The following is a 16,274-nucleotide window of genomic DNA, read 5'->3' on the forward strand; positions in this document are numbered from 1 at the left end:
CCCTGCTTCTCCTCCTACCACTCTTCTCATTCTTTAAGGGTTTCTCTGCTGGTTTGCTAGGCTGTTTTTATCCGTTTTTTAGTCTATGTTTCATGAGTAATTGTATCCCTGTTTATTTTTTAATTAATTAAATTGAAATATAGTTGACTTACAATCTTGTGCTAATTTCTGCTGTATAGCAAAGTGACTCAGGTATACACATATATACATTCTTTCTCTCTACAGTTTATCCCAGGAGACTGGATACAGTTCCTTGTGCTATACAGTAGGACCTCATTGGTTTCCCACTCTAAATGTAATAGTTTGCATCTACGATCCCCAACCTCTTGGTCCACCCTTCTGCCCCCTCCCCTCCCCCTTGGCCACCGCGTCTGTTCTCTACGTCTATTATTCTGTTTCTGCTTTGTAGACAGGTTTGTTTGCGTCATATTTTAGATTTCACATATAAGTGATGCTGCATGGTGTTTGTCTTTCTCTTTCTGACTTAGTTCACTTAGTGTGATAATCTCTAGCTGTATCCAGGATGCTGCGAAAGGCATTCTTTTGTCCATTTATGACTGGGCAGTACACCATTGTATCTATGCACCACATCTTCTTTATCTGCTCCTCTGCTGATGGACATTTAGGTGGTTTCCATGGCTTGGCTACTGTGAACAGTAATACTGTGAGCACAGGGGTGCATATATCTTTTCGAATCATAATTCAGTCTGTGTTTATGCCCAGGAGGGGGACTGCTGGGTCATACGGTGATTCTGTTTTTAGTTTCCTGAGGAACCTTCCTACTGTTTTCCATAGTGGATGCACCAACTTATATTCCCACCAGTAGTGTGGGAGGATTCCTTTTTCTCCACACCCTCTCCAATATTTGTTATTTGTAGACTTACAAATTTTTTTTTTTATTTGGCTGCATGAGGTCTTAGTTGTGGCATGCAGATCTTCAGCTGCAGCATGTGGGATCTAGTTCCTTGAACAGGGATTGAATCTGAGCCCCCTGCATTGGGAGCACAGAGTCTTAACCGCTGGACCAGGGAAGCCCTGTTATTAGTAGACTTTTTGATGATGGCTCTTTTGTGAGGTGGTACCTCATTGTAGTTTTTATTTGCATCTCTAATAATTAGTAATCCCATCCCCTTTTATGACTTCTGTTACTATCAATATACTGAAGACTCGATATTTCTATTTTTAATTGAGATTTTTTTTCCTAAATAACAGACTCACACATTAAGTGGCTTGCTGAGCCCTCTATCTAGATACTCTCTAGGCACATCAAACTTAATACACCTAAAGGAGAATGACTCATATTCTCTTCGAGTTATTTCTGGACTTTGAATTCCAAGTGAATGTTGTTAGCCTACATCCAGCTGCCTAAGCTGGATACCATGGAGTCACCCTAGGTTGCTCTTTGGCTTTGTGCTCCCCACATCTGTAGGGTCACTGCTATTCAAAAATATTTCCTAAGTCTTTAGCAAATCTGTCCCTGTCTTCTCCATCTCCACTGATGCTACCTTACTTACACCCAGAGTGTTTATTACCTAGATTATTAATGGAGCCCAAACTTCTTCATTCCTTCAAATTTTACTCATTCTTCCCAAAACCTATAGCATAGTTTCCAAAATGTGGTTTTGTGTACTACTTCCTACCCAAAGATTCCTTGGTGCTTCTCTAGGTTAATAAGGTTCAAACTCATGCAGGTGGCGAACACGGCCTTCAGCATTTGGTTCTTTCCAGTTGTATCTCCAGGTTTTCCTCCTTTACCAATCCTGAATTCCAAACTGATGAAATCATATGCAGTTTCTCAAATCAATGGTGGTGCTTCACCTTTGGGGCATTTTTACCTGCCTCATCTACTGCCTGGAATGCCTTTCACTGCTTTTATTTAGTGGTGAATTCTGTCATTATTAAAGACTCCAAGCCCACAGTGCGGAGTCATCCCTGAATCTTCAGATACAAACAGGCATTCTCTCCTCAATGTTTCCTAGGTAGCTTTTTCATTTTCCTAACTTCACACTCTTCACAGTAAAGTGTGTCTACTTACTTGTTGACATCTTGTGAGTTTGAGCTTTTTTCCTATTTGTATTCTCACTGCCTAGCACTTTGCTTAGGATATGTTAGGAACATGAGCATGTTTATGGAATTAATCAATGAATTTAGGAAACAAATAAAATATATTGCTAAAGACTTAGTGACACTTCAAAGGAATGAACATCTCAAACTATGTGACCTTCCTGTTAGTTATGAAAATTTCATTAAGCAAATTTTTATTGAATATTACTTGAAATAAAAGGAACACATGCTCTTTGACTTTCAGAAACCCTGTTCAGTCAGATAGATTATTTATTGAATTCTTCTACTTAGGGCAGTGGTTCTCAGAGTGTGGTCTGGGAACCCTTGAGGGTTCCTGAGGCTGTTCTGGAGGTCTGTGAGGTTAAAACTATTTTAAAAATAATACTAAGATGTTATTTGCCTTTCTCATTCTTATTCTCTTACAAATGTATAATAGGGTTTCCCAGAATCTACAGGATGTGTGATATCATAACCGATTGACTGCAGAAGCAGATATAAAAACCCAGCTGTTTTCTATTAAGACAGACACTAAAAAGACGTGCAAAAATGTTAAACAATTTAAAAACTTTAAAACAGTGTCACTCATCTCACTGTTTCTTTGGTATGAAAAATGCAGCTTTTAAAAAATAAATACTGTAATTTATGTTAAATATGTAATGGGTTTATTATTATTATTTTAGCATGACAAATATTTTTAAAATTTCTCATTTTTAATTTCTAATATGATAAATATCTTAAGTATAACCCATATAAACTCATGCCTTTTGGATTCTCAGTGATCTTTAAGAGTGCAAAATTACTGCTGGCATAGATTACCGAGTTTAAGTGCTGCATGGCAGAGAACATGAAAGAGAGACAAAGTATTTATCATTGGAGAATTTATATACTGTAGTCATAGAGAATATGCAAAACTGCAATGGTGAAGAACACATATAATACAATCTCCAAACATATTTTTTAAGTACAGTTCAGTTCAGTCACTCAGTCATGCCCGACTCTTTGAGACCCCATGAACTGCAGCATGCCAGGCCTCCCTGTCCATCACCAACTCCCGGAGTCCACCCAAACCCATGTCCCTTGAGTATGTGTGAGCAAAAGTGGTAAGTGCTAAGGTAGTTTTTTTCAAAGTATAGTCTTACCCCTGTATTTGAATTGCTTGGAATTATTTCTAAATATACAGAATCACAGGCTCCAGGATCTCTAGGAGCAGGGCCCAGGAAGCTACCTATGAAACAAGTTCCCCATGTTATTTTCTTACTTGCTAAAGTCTGCAAACCACTGTGGGGGCATTTCAAGGAGAGGGGTGGCTAGGAGTAATGGGAGCCAGCTTCCCGACACAGGCATGCACTGAGTTAGATTTTGAAGTGGGGAAGGGTTATATCTTGGAGTGAGAGAAGAAAGGAGGTTCAGTTGGAGCGGACAAAGGCCTGGTGGTGGGCCAGAGTGAGATGAATCTGACCAAGAGCAAGCAGCAGACTTTTTGGCTGAGAGGCATGAGAAATTAGAAATGAGGTGCTTAAATTTAGTCTGTGGTACTTTATGAAGTACTCTGAAATCTTGCCTGTGAAACCAAATTAAAAAAGCAGTAGGGCATTCTTGAGTAGAGATGTATCAGATAAAATCAGCCTTTCTGGTAAATTACTATTATCATTAATAAATTGGGGGAAAAAAAGAGCAAAAAGAAATTGTGAGTGTACACTTGGATGACATTTTCAACTGTTGTAAAAATCCACTCCTCTAGTTACCATGGACAAAGAACTGTGCACACTGTACCTTCTAGTTTCTGGATGCGTGCAGCCCGGATATCAAGAAGATGAACATACTGTTCCACTTTAAGTTCATAATCTTGCTGCAGATTTTCCATCTTCTGGGTCACTGCCTCAACTTCCATCTAAATAAAATACAGATAACAAGCTTCATTACTTAGGATCTGTTCCATTTAAAAAAAAATTTAAAGCAACTATGATTCAAGCAGTTTTTAGATCCTGGGGATACCAGGAGCTGTAAACCATTGTTTCCTGACTTCAAAGAGCTTACAGTTTAGAAAATTACGCTTGACGATGTTCATTAATCAGGAGTGAAATCCACACAACTCTGGATTCCTTTTAAGGAGTGGTATTCCCATTAGTTAAAAGCTAATATAAACATGGCTGTGGCAGGACCTTAGGAGAAACTATAACTCTGCCGCAGAGTGTGCTAACACTAGTAAAGGGGGAATTCATCGCCACAGTTCGCTCTCTAAAACCAAGGACTTAAAATTATTTGTTTTAGAACTCTTTAGTCTAAGTATCCAGTTACAAGGCTAAATTCCCAGCATGTGGTAACACATGACAATAGATTATAATAGACGATAGTAGATTATACTGCTTTAAAATGCAAATCATCAGTAGAATATTATAGGAAACCTATCTTCTGGATTTAGTGTATTACAGTACCTGATAATCTTTATTAATTTTATGTTGCATAATTAACATGTTTCTTGTCTTTTCAAGTTCTTGCACTGTTTCTGCATGAGTTGCTTGCAGCTCTTTGATGGACCGTTCTAGATCTTTATTAATTTTACTGTCTACTTTTTCTAAAAATGAAAGGTCTCCATTTTTTTGTGATTTTTGAGCCTAAAACAAAAACATGTTTTATTACCAAAACAAGAGTTTCTAAAATGTAATTGTGAATTAACACAGATATAGCAAGAAATCATTAACTGAAAACAGATAGATTTTCATTTTCCATTAGGAATAAAGCAGTCCTGATATAGAATACAATATTTGGATAGATATTTGGAACAATTACAGAGAAAAAGAAAAACAGTTTATTACTCCATGATGCAAAAAAGAATCAAGTACATTTATTTCTATTTCTTCATTTGATTAAAATCTACACTGTGATGACCTAAAAGAAAAGAAATGTATTTTTTTGTGTCTCCTTATAAGTAACAGAATATTCTAGAACTGGAAAATGTCTTCTGGTGACATGTATAATTCAGTATTTTACTTAAGATAATAGGGTACACCAAGGTCTCATAGGACAGAAAATTGTTAATTAGTCTTATAGTGGGGCACAGAAAAGTGAAATGTTTGTTACAGTTGGAAAAAGTGCTTTAAACATGAGTTTTTGAGGTCTACTTTAATGTGATTTTGATGTCATTATGAAATATGTATATGCTATAACTAAATGTCACCTGACCACTTTCCTGAATAATTCATTCTGCAGATAAGGGTCATCATTATGCTGAAACACTTATATGTAGACATGAAATTCATGGTGAAGTTTAGAAAGTTACCTTTATAAGCAGGAGAGCTTCACTCAATTCATCAGCATTAATATCACTCTCCTGCAAAAGAGTAAGTAAAAGCTCACAATGAGATATTAATGGAAAGTACAAGAGATATTCCAACTACGTAGATTACCCTCATGGAGCATAAGCTGCAAGATACCATGGGTTAATAAACTAAGTTGTATATTTGTATTCTGTTGCTTTGTGGTAGTGTTTTCTTGACGTATAAAGTAGTTAGATAAAAATTTGGAGTTCATTTCCTAAATAAGAAAATGGTTCACCTGGTTGTAAAACTTCATGCGGTTTTTAAGTTCATCAAGTTGTTGCTTTTGTTCCAGGTACTGTAACTGGAGTTGTCTATTTTCTTGACTGATTTTCTCATTTTGGTCTTAAAAATAAAGTCAACACAATTAGAAAGTTAAGTGAGAAAGAGGTAGAAGAACACATTTAAATTAACTTAACTTGTGATACACACCCAGCTTGAGCTAGTATTGTTCTGGCCAGAGAGGAAATTAAGCTCACACCTTAGACAAAGGCAGCAGGGGAGTGAGGAAGAAACACACACTATCATGTGTCCACCATATGATTCACTGGCTTATCAGAAACTTAAGACTGAGGTTCACAGTATTAATATAAGGAAATTGTGCCTCTGGGACTTCAAAGGAACATACTATCTAAAATACCTAAGAAAATATGTTTCTAAATCTATGACTTTTACTTACTTATTAAGGGTCCTGAAAGGCATGCAAAAAAAAAAAAATTGTGTCTTTTAGTGTTTTTAAAATTGACTTTCTTGAGTTATCTTTTCCCCATTTAGCATAAGGTCTTTTTTAATTAAAACAAGTTAATTTCTCTGATAATAACTCTGGATCCATAATTATCATCAACCCCATTTTTTAATAACTCTGTTAAGGTGAGAGAAATGGATTCTCAACCAGTGCATGGTAGTATCAATAATAATTCATGGACATTCTTTATTCATTGAGTTCATGCTATTAATTAGGACATGGACTCAGAGCTATCATTATGGGATGGAGATAGGTTACCCTTGCCTATGTGCTTATTCACCAGGACCCACAAGCTGGGGTATAGGAAAGAGCTACAGAAGACAGCAAATCCATAGAGAGTCGAATTTTTTACCCTTTGCCTTAAATATGCTTAACTTAAAAAAAAGCATAATGGCTAGCTAACAAATCTATCCTTCAGGCCTATGTTCTTAAGTGTCTTCTCCACTAGAGATCGTTGTGGTGGTCAAGTATTCTCCTCTGCTGTCTCCCTGTGGACTGACTCTAAGCCATGTCATCCAAAGTGTCTCTACTAATTTCATCCTGCTCACAGAGATTTATGGTTATCATAAGTCCTCAACTCAAGTTGTACATTTTTGTTTCCTTTTCTTAAAAAAAAAAGGGAAATCAACATATTTGCCAAGAATTTCTTACATGAATACATTTGCACACTGACTGCACTTTATACAAAGATGTTTCTGACTTTCATAAAGCTTTGTGTTCCCAAGACATAAATGCTACATGTAAGCAAAAACTGTAAATCACACAGTTAAGAAGAAATGGATTAAATTAGAATACTTTTAATATGACATATTTCTGGCAAACTAAGAAGAAAAGTTACCCTAGGGTATGTGAAACCATTTAAATATCAAATATGTAAATATTTTTCTTATTGATGAAAGGTTCAAAGGTTATCCTAGAGTAGAAACTGCTACTATTCGGTGAACTAAATGAAAGAATTTTCCAATGTGAACAATACATTTATCTCTAAACTAAAAATTAGGATTAATAATAAATGTGAGTTATTATGAGATAAATTTGCTTTTTTGGTCAGAGAGTAAAACAATAATGTGAAACCCTTTATTTGATGTTGATTAGGTTAAAACAAAATCCAGACTAGGTAACAAAAAGAAGGTAAATGTAGTGAAAAAGATGTAAAACCAAGGTCCTAGGGATAATGTAATTTCCTTCTCTGGCCAGTGAAACTTTTAGGGGTTCTGAGGGGGACCTAGAGTGTAAGGACGTGACTGCTCCATCTGGACGGCTCCATCCAGATGCAGTGTATATTACTTCTGTGCTCTAGCTTTTCTGGTCTATCAACTTTTCAGAGCAGGGTATACGCTACTGGTGTAAATAAACTTATTCAAATGTTCCTTCCTTTACTGACTTTTGTTTCAACAACCACGTCCCCACTTCACTGGTTATTTTTAAAACCAAGGCTTTCTTAGTGTGAAAACAATTTATTAATGGGAGAAGGTATTACTGAGTAACAACAACCTTTCTCTCTGTAGAATTTTATGTAGAATTATCTACTATATTTTTCCTTTCTTAAACTGTTTATTGGGGGATATAACTCCTGGAACTTTAAAAGTACAGAGACGTTATAGTTCAAAGAGGAAATAGACTTGCTGAATTATAATATGAAAAATCAAAGCACTCTGTACAAGATGAAAAATAACCTCACCTTATGATTTGACAAAAAGCAGGTTAAGCTAAACAGCATTTTATTCAAATGAGATAACATTTCACTCTTTTAAAATTATGTTCTTCAAGCACACCATTAATAAGCAGAGTGCAGAGAACAATTCAACTAAACAATTTTCAGAGCTCCTTTGTGCTAATATCTTCAGCTGTGATCAATATAACCACATGTATTATGCTGAATTATGCATTTCAGCTAAAGATAGAAAGGAACTTTCAAAAGCAGGCCCTTAAACACATGCAGTTAATTTAAGCATTAACCAAATGCAAACTGCATTTACATATCCTTCCCCCACATATTCACACAATCTGAAACTAATTTGTACCTTGAATAAAGAGGTGAGTATTCTCTAAAAATAATTTGCCAGTTAGATGAATGACTACAAGAAGCCAGGGAAACATCTTCTGGCAGAGAACACTTGATACACAAGAAAGTAAATGTGTGAAGAGACTTCAAAGTAAAATGAAACAATTTCAAAATCTGTAATACAAAAAGGAATTTTCTAAATATTAAAAGGTTTCCTTAAATAGATAAATTCAATTTTTGGTTTAATACTTCCTGGAAAAAATTGTTTAAAGGCTGTATTATTTTTCTTATAATCTATCTGAACATTTTCACAAAGAAACAAAAACTTGAAACTAGTAGAACTGTAAATTTCAGGTATTCAAGCAAAAATAACTAAAATAACAGTGGCACTAAAAAAAAAAAACAGATTTGGTTCTAGCAATTTTTCTTAAGCAAATAATTGGATAAATGTGTAAAGATCTGTGCAGAAAGATGTTCATGATACTTAAAAATGCTGAAGCTATTTAAAAATTCATCAATAGACGGCTGTTAAACTGTCTATGGCAGATCCTCACACTGGAAAACTATGACAGCCATTATGAATGATGATGTGGATTTACACATACACTTTTTTAAAAAGCACATTAAATTACATGTATACATATAGAAACAACTCTGGAAAGACATATATAAATAATAGTGATTATTTTGTGGGTTGTGGGATTGAGTGACTTTTAGAAGAAATTTTTTTGTTTATTGGACTCTTTTTTAATAATGCACATGAGTTATTTTCATTATTTAAAAAATCTGAAAAGACTTAAGAACCAGTAAGAAAAAAAGATAAGGAATGCACTAGTTGCATTAAAATAACTTAGCAATTGCTGTTTTAAAAATTTATAAGAACCCCCAGAATTAATCTAACAGCAATAAATAGGTTGTCTTAACAACAACAACAAAAGACCACTAAGATTCTATCCTCTTAAGAGTTTCTTTCCAGAGAACAATGTAAATGTGAAAAGATGAGAGTTTGGAAATTTTGGTATCTAGGGAAGAACAGAAAGCAAAGGAGAAAGGTTTATTTCATTTCTTTTTCCTTTAGAACGAAAAGAGAGGAAATATAGAGAACTACTTTGGTGGAAGACTTTATTGAGCAACTACTAAACAAAGCACTCTGTTAGGTATAAAATGCTACACATTACAATCAGGAATTATATATCTTTGACGCAGAAACTTTAAAATATCCACCCAGTCAGAAATCATGTCACCATTTTATTCTACTCACAATCTTCTAGGAAAAAATTCAGAAACCATCTGCTATCAAATTTAACCCCTTGGTAAATATAAATACTGCATATATATTTCATTGAGATTAACACCCCATTGATTACAAGATGTGCTCCAATTTCAGAGTTCTTAAAATGCTAAAAAAAAATCAGACCATAATTAAAAAAAATGTTATCACCTTTTTAATGATGCTAAAAAGATGCTTCCCAAATTCAGAGATATTAAAATGGGAAAAAAAACTTTCTTAGAGTTAACAAAATATGGCAGTGTGATCTAAATCAATATAGAGAATACTGCCTAGATATGTAATTGTTTTTTTTAACTGAGTCTGTATTAAACATTTAAATGTTCTCAAGCAACTGAATTGCAAATGTTCAAAAGGAGCAACCTTCATCAGTGGGTTTATCTAGCAGATGAGCAAACACGTACAACACTTGGAGCAAATAATTCACTTTCCTGGTTGTGCATTTGTGAGTATACGTGTGTATAAGATAGTAGAGCAGACATCTACTTTAGTATAAATTATTTTACTTCTATGAGACAACAAGGGTGAGATCTGGGACTCATAAAGTGTAACTTATTAATGATTATTATTTTAGCAGGGACATCTTGACAAGGCTTCTGTACTTAAGTTCTCTGTCACAGAGTAGAATTCGACATTTCACTATTAGAGAGGTCTTCCTTGTCTGCCAGATCAAAAACAGCCAAGAGAGACTTCCGCCCTTCTCGGCTGTCTTCCACTGCCATTTTTTTCCCCCTTTGCACTTGCCACCACCTGATGTACTGCATATTTATTTAATTACTATCAGTTTCTCCCTCTCAAATTTATGCTGCATGAGGACTAGGTCTTTGTTTTATTCCTTGCTGGATCCCTGGAACTTAGAATAGTGCCTAGCACATACTGGTGCTCAATCAGCACTTGTTGAGTTGAATAAATTTAGGAAAATTAAACAAACTAAAGACAACCTGAACAAGAGTAACTCTGAGGAAAACTAATTTGTTTGGCATGTATGCTAAGCTGAGTAAAGGGAAATTTGCAGCAAGCACTAAACTCATAAAAGCGAATGACTCTTCATACCGGCTGTGTCCTCAGTACGCAGCAAGGTGCCTGGCAAAGCAACAGGCACCACAATGAGTACTTATCAAGTCAGTGAATAACGATGAATAACATGCATGTCCGAAATGAGTAAGTCAGTAGTCATTTCATATGTACCTCTTTCAGTTTTTAATCTGTCAAGGATTTCAGTTTTGTCTGTTAAATCGGATTTTAAGGCTGTCTCGAGTTGAGCAATCTGTATTTTCAGCTGCTGTTCCTTTAACTTCCATTGCTCTTCATGGGCGGCACTGAAGGCACTGCAAGACACACGTGACAGGCAGGGAAAGCTTGGAAATCAGCGTCAACCGAAAATAATAAAGAGAAAAGCTTTTAGTGGCACAGAGACCACTGTCATCATGTCTTAGGAATTAAGTAAACATATGCTGGTCTGCTGCTGTTGAAACCAAGGCGCCTTTCTCAGGCTGCGGTTAGGGAACATGAAAGAGTTTGTGGGATGAGCAAAGGAACTGGCCTTAATTTAGAGCTCTAAAGTCAGAAAAGTTGGCAGTGTGCAGCTTTTGTGGGACTACTAAAGGAATTCAGATACTGTACATAGTCCAGAGGAATCCACAATTCCAAACCTCAGCAGTAGACCTCAGACAAAACCATCCTCTCCCACGAATGCACCCTCTTAATACAGAGAAATGGGACTCTCCACCTGATCGTTAATTCTAGAGCTTGAACTTTTAAAGAGTCTGTGATAAAAACATATCCACAAGATGATGGCAATTCTGATATTAAACAGCAGTGATCATATAGTTTTTTTCCTAAAAAGCAAACAGCAGCAGGCTAAGAACAACCAGTTTTACATTGTTACACATGATTGGGGTGAGAACCCAATGAAAGGACCTTGATAATAATGTTACAGATAGAATTATTATTCATTAATAAAAGTAGCAGTTTAAACTATCATGAAAATCTGCTAATGATCAGACACAGGACACTGGAAGAATCAGCTGCAAAATAACCAAGCAGTATACAGAAGGTATACAGTAAACATTTGTTTAGGTCCCTGGTTTCCAAACACTGGCCTAAAACACTGGTGCTAGGTTAAAAATGCAGATCCTGGGGCCCAGGAATTCATAGTTTTATAAAGTTCCCCAGGTGATAACCAGGTTTTGGAAAAACTGATCTTGATTTGTATTTCAGCAGAAAACTATTATCTGTGAGGCTTGATATGACTGAATAATTATCAGCAGCTTTGACCCTTCTACTTATTTTTAAACCCAGTAAAGGAAGCAGAAATTTACTAAATCTGGTTTTGAACTGATGATGAAACAAATGGAAAAGAAACTTGTTACTGAAAATTGCCGAAACTTGTTACTGAAAATTGCCGTAAATGTTGCTCCCCCTCAGCTAGTCTGAGGTTTTTTCCAAAAGAGATACTTTTATGGGAGGCATATCTTTCAAAAGAACAAAAAACTGTGTATTTATTTTACAGTTTGAATGTTTTTATTGCATTTAAAATAACATGACCTTAAAAATAAATAGAATTCTAGAAGTTTCTCTAAATATGACATCTGTTTTTTCTGTCAGTATTCTCATTTCACATATGGAATCTTAAAAAAATACATGGATTTGATATATCAATGTTTCATGTTAATTTTATCAAAGGTAGAGTTACCTAGGTTTAAATGAAATCCAAATATGTACTTTAAATACTGAAGTAAAGAATATCCCCTTACATTTTCATTTTTTTACACAAATATATTTCCATGTCTGGTCAAATTATGTATACCAAATACATACAAAAATATGCATATACGTTGAGTGTATATGTGTGTATGCATGTGTGTGTGTGTTTTATATTATTAAAAACATGTACTACCCAGAAAAAAAAATTAGCATGATGAAATAGGCACAACCATACATTATATCAGCTGCTAAAAATTAGAAACAGTAGTATTCCAATAGCATTAGTACCAGCAAAAAGATCACCAACAGTTAATCTGGCAGAAACATCAGAAGCTGTATGTGTTTAAATTAAGAACAATTTAGCAGCCTGGTTTTTCCAAACCCACAAAATACTAGTGTAAATCAGCATAAGTCACTCTGAATTTAGTCCACTGCTATCTTCCCTCTAAATTTAGGATTACATTCCACTGGAGTTTCATGAGGAATTCCTTTTGAATTCACTGTATTCCTCTATGCCTGGAGCCATCTGTGTAACTATAAATGGTAAACCACATCTGGCTCCATTTTCTTTGTAGAGGCTGTGTACATGATTAAATCTGCATATGTGAACAGTCTTTGAGAACCCTTTATTCATGAAAATGTTTTTGTACATTGCCTACAGTGACAACTGAGGAAGCGATCATAGTTGGTCTTTGTGCACATTTCATTGTTACATTATGTTGCTGGAGTGATAAAGAATCCATCTGCAATGGAATGCCCATTGGTTCCTGTGGTCACTGGCATGTCCACTGGCAGTCATGGGTCAGCATACTGTAAGTACACACCCTTGATCAACAACATGGTAAGATTAAAAAAAAAAGAGCTGAAGAATTCACCTCTACCCTAAAGTCTTTTTTCTTACAGAAGGAATTCCTTTTATTCCAATGTTCAAGGGTATCCTAATGAGAGAGATAGGGAAGAATAAGCTCTAATCCTCCATAAGGAAATCCATAGGTACCTTAGTTAGGCCTAATGGAAATTAAATGCATATTAACATGGGGATATTTCACTTACTAAAGGAAAAATGATTGCCCCAATGTACCCAGTTTGATTTCTGAGAAGCACAAAGGGCTCATTTAGGATCATTTGAGCTTCCATGTTTCTTAGAAGATTATAGGGGGTCAGGTGTTTGATTTACAGAAATAGAACACAGAGACTCTATGGATGGTCAGCGGCATGCCCTTAAATTTTGGATATTAGATGACTATCACGTTGTAAAAACTTGAATCATTCAATTCTTAAAATGGTTACTATCATCTTCAGAAACTGGACCAACTCTTCTTTTAAATATGCATTGGATGAGTGTCTCTCAGGAGTTAATACCTTAGAATCACCTTTAAGAGAGTCTCTGGATTCAAAACTCAAATTGGCTGAATCTGAATTGAATGGTGTTGGGGGCGAGGGACAAGGGCAGGTGGGGAGGTTTCACAGCGGGGGTGAAACCTCCATTTCACTGTTTTCAGGTTACTGATATACATTATAGTTGAGGGACTATTGCATTCATCAGCTGCATTACCCTAAAACTATATACTAACTTCAAAAATGGGACACAGCTTTACTATATTATAGTATAGCTTTTCTCTCTGACCAAATAAAAAGATTTAATTGCAAAAAATTTTAATGAACATTTCTTAAAGTTATACTCATTGCTTGGCAAAGTATCAAAAATATTATAACATATTAAAAATGGCTCATACCAAATACTAGCATGAAGATTTTATCTTACCAGATGATTCTCTAATATGTCATATGTCAAGTAATAAACACATTCAAAATACCATTTGAAAAGGAAGATGAGAATGCAATCTGCACATCACATTTTTCTACTGAAAACCAGCCAATTCTGAATAACAAACAAATGCTCCCCTCTTAAAAACATGCTATCACTATGACTAACCAAACAGGGAATATATGTAGTTTGTGATGAGCCTTACTTTTTGGCAATGATGAATAACACTGCCATGAAATCCAAGAGCTGTAAAGAATCCTGGCGAGGATGTTGATTTTTGTAGTGTTTTTTCAACTATGCTTCTGAAAACACATTATATATTTAAAAAACTGTATTAGAGAATTTTATAGTCCTATTTGCTATCATGTGTGCTTGCTGGATTTTGTCCCTAAGTGACATTTTTTTTTGACGCAAATGTTTTGACACTCATTATACCCATTTACTTCTACACACTTCACACAAAATTCAAGTGTAAGCAGCATAATGAAGTCTATTTTTAATGTGGCAGGGAAAAAAAGGTTGCTCAAGCACAAAACACTAAAATAAACCCTCCAAAGTCAGATTTACACTCTTAGATCACCTTCTAATATGGAAAGATAAATTTCATGATGATAAACTCTGAGAAAAACATGCCTTTCTTAAAATGTCATTTATGCATTATTCCCAACAAAGTTTAATGTTTTTTATTACAAGAAAGTATATTCAGTAAATTCTCACACTGAAGGGGAGTAGAAAATGTAAAAGTAATGACCAAATGGCACTTATACACATGTATTAAGTTCATGTTAAATTACTTGAAATTATAAGAAGTTAAGATAAATATTTATAAATTAATAAAAATTTCAAAATCTATGAGAGTTCTATTATTCCATGAATGTTTCCCTCTTGCACATATAATTTTCCATTGCAATTAAAATCAGAGAGATAGACATAGGGAAAAAAAAGTCAAGTTTCAGATTCAGAAGAAATGGATTCTAGTCTTATACTGGGGTTTCAGCAATGCTGAAACTGACTCTACAGGTTTCTTAATTTTTCTTGAGTCTTAATTCCCTCATTTATAAGATATGGGGATAACATTTTCTCTGCCATATTATATGGTGATTGTGTGATCTATACAATGAAATTTTAAGATTTCAAACATACAACTACCAAACAGGCATATATCAATATAAACCTATGCATTATTCTGTAGAGACAGATAAAATAGGATAATAAATGCTTTACATAAAATTAATCAGGGCTGATGAGAGTGGGACCAGAACAAAGCACTAGGGCCACATGATCTGGAAGGGGGTCCAAGGGAAATTTCACATAAAGAGTTTTAGCCAGTCTGTCCTTGCTGGAGAGCCCAGGATGTTACTTTGATGTTTGAACCTGCTACTGGTAACCTTTAATATAATAAGCCACTGTGCAAAGATAATTAACACTAGGATAAGCAACGCAGGTGATACTACACAATGACATGTCACATTAATTTAGGTATCTTCTCAAAGTAAACCAAAATAAAAGCCTCTCCTTGCTACTTGTTTAATTTGTAAGATGTAAATTTAGCTTACAAAACATATCAAACAAAACCCAGTTAAAAAGTTAAAGCTATATCTGTAGATCAGATAGCTATTTTCTGATGTTTCAGAATGTGACCAATTAGAAGCAACTGTTGAGTATCAGCTCTAACATAAATATATATGTCAATATATACAAAATTTACTTACATGTAAATCTGTATTTATCACTTATCGGTATCATACATAGAACAGACTTATAAGTACACACACGTGTGTATCACTTAATTAAACAGAGTTGTGGAGCAGAATTTTGTTTCTAACATTACTAGAAAGGATTAGTTTTTAAAATACCATAATTATGAAGCAGATTTAAAAAAAAAAAAAGGAAAGCAGCTCTCTAAAATACATCTTAGGATAAAGATGCGGTGTTTCTCTTTTTAAGAACCAGAAAAAACTAACACATTTACTTCTCATCAATGGAATTAGGCTCAGCTAACAGGCTGGGCAGCCCAGCAGAACAAACAAGGGCTTGAAGAGACCAAGAGAGGTTCAAATATGATCTCTATTACTTCATAGCTTTAAGAACTCAGGTAAATTTACCTAATTCTATTTTATTTTCAATTTCTCCAAAGTGGGCATGAACAATACCTGCATTTCCAAGTTGTTGTAAGGAATTTATAACAATGCATAAGCAGAGTACTTATCACAGTGCCTGCAAACTTGCAGTCTGTGTTCAAGAAATGAGAGCAGTTATTACTGACAACAAAGTGATGGTTTTCTTAGTAACAGACTGCTGTTCAGGTTCAAGAACTTATTACCAATCCCTTAAAAAAAGCTTATTTTTCTTTTGTCACATGTATAGATTTCTTGCAATCA

General features: G+C 34.9%; 1 protein-coding gene across 6 annotated transcripts in view; it reads right to left on the bottom strand.

The window, feature by feature from the left end:
• Positions 1–16,274, bottom strand: part of RPGRIP1L (RPGRIP1 like) — a 95,487-nt gene that overhangs the window by 51,022 nt on the left and 28,191 nt on the right. For all 6 annotated transcript variants that reach the window (XM_055553631.1, XM_055553630.1, XM_055553629.1 and 3 more), the window contains exons 10-14: positions 10,608–10,747; positions 5,620–5,726; positions 5,345–5,395; positions 4,500–4,679; positions 3,838–3,955 (exon numbers count right to left, since the gene is read on the bottom strand). In XM_055553631.1, the coding sequence (XP_055409606.1) occupies positions 3,838–3,955; positions 4,500–4,679; positions 5,345–5,395; positions 5,620–5,726; positions 10,608–10,747 (596 nt within the window). The remainder of the gene's footprint in view (positions 1–3,837; positions 3,956–4,499; positions 4,680–5,344; positions 5,396–5,619; positions 5,727–10,607; positions 10,748–16,274) is intronic.

Source organism: Bubalus kerabau, chromosome 17, assembly GCF_029407905.1.
Source record: "Bubalus kerabau isolate K-KA32 ecotype Philippines breed swamp buffalo chromosome 17, PCC_UOA_SB_1v2, whole genome shotgun sequence".
NCBI lineage: Eukaryota > Metazoa > Chordata > Mammalia > Artiodactyla > Bovidae > Bubalus > Bubalus kerabau.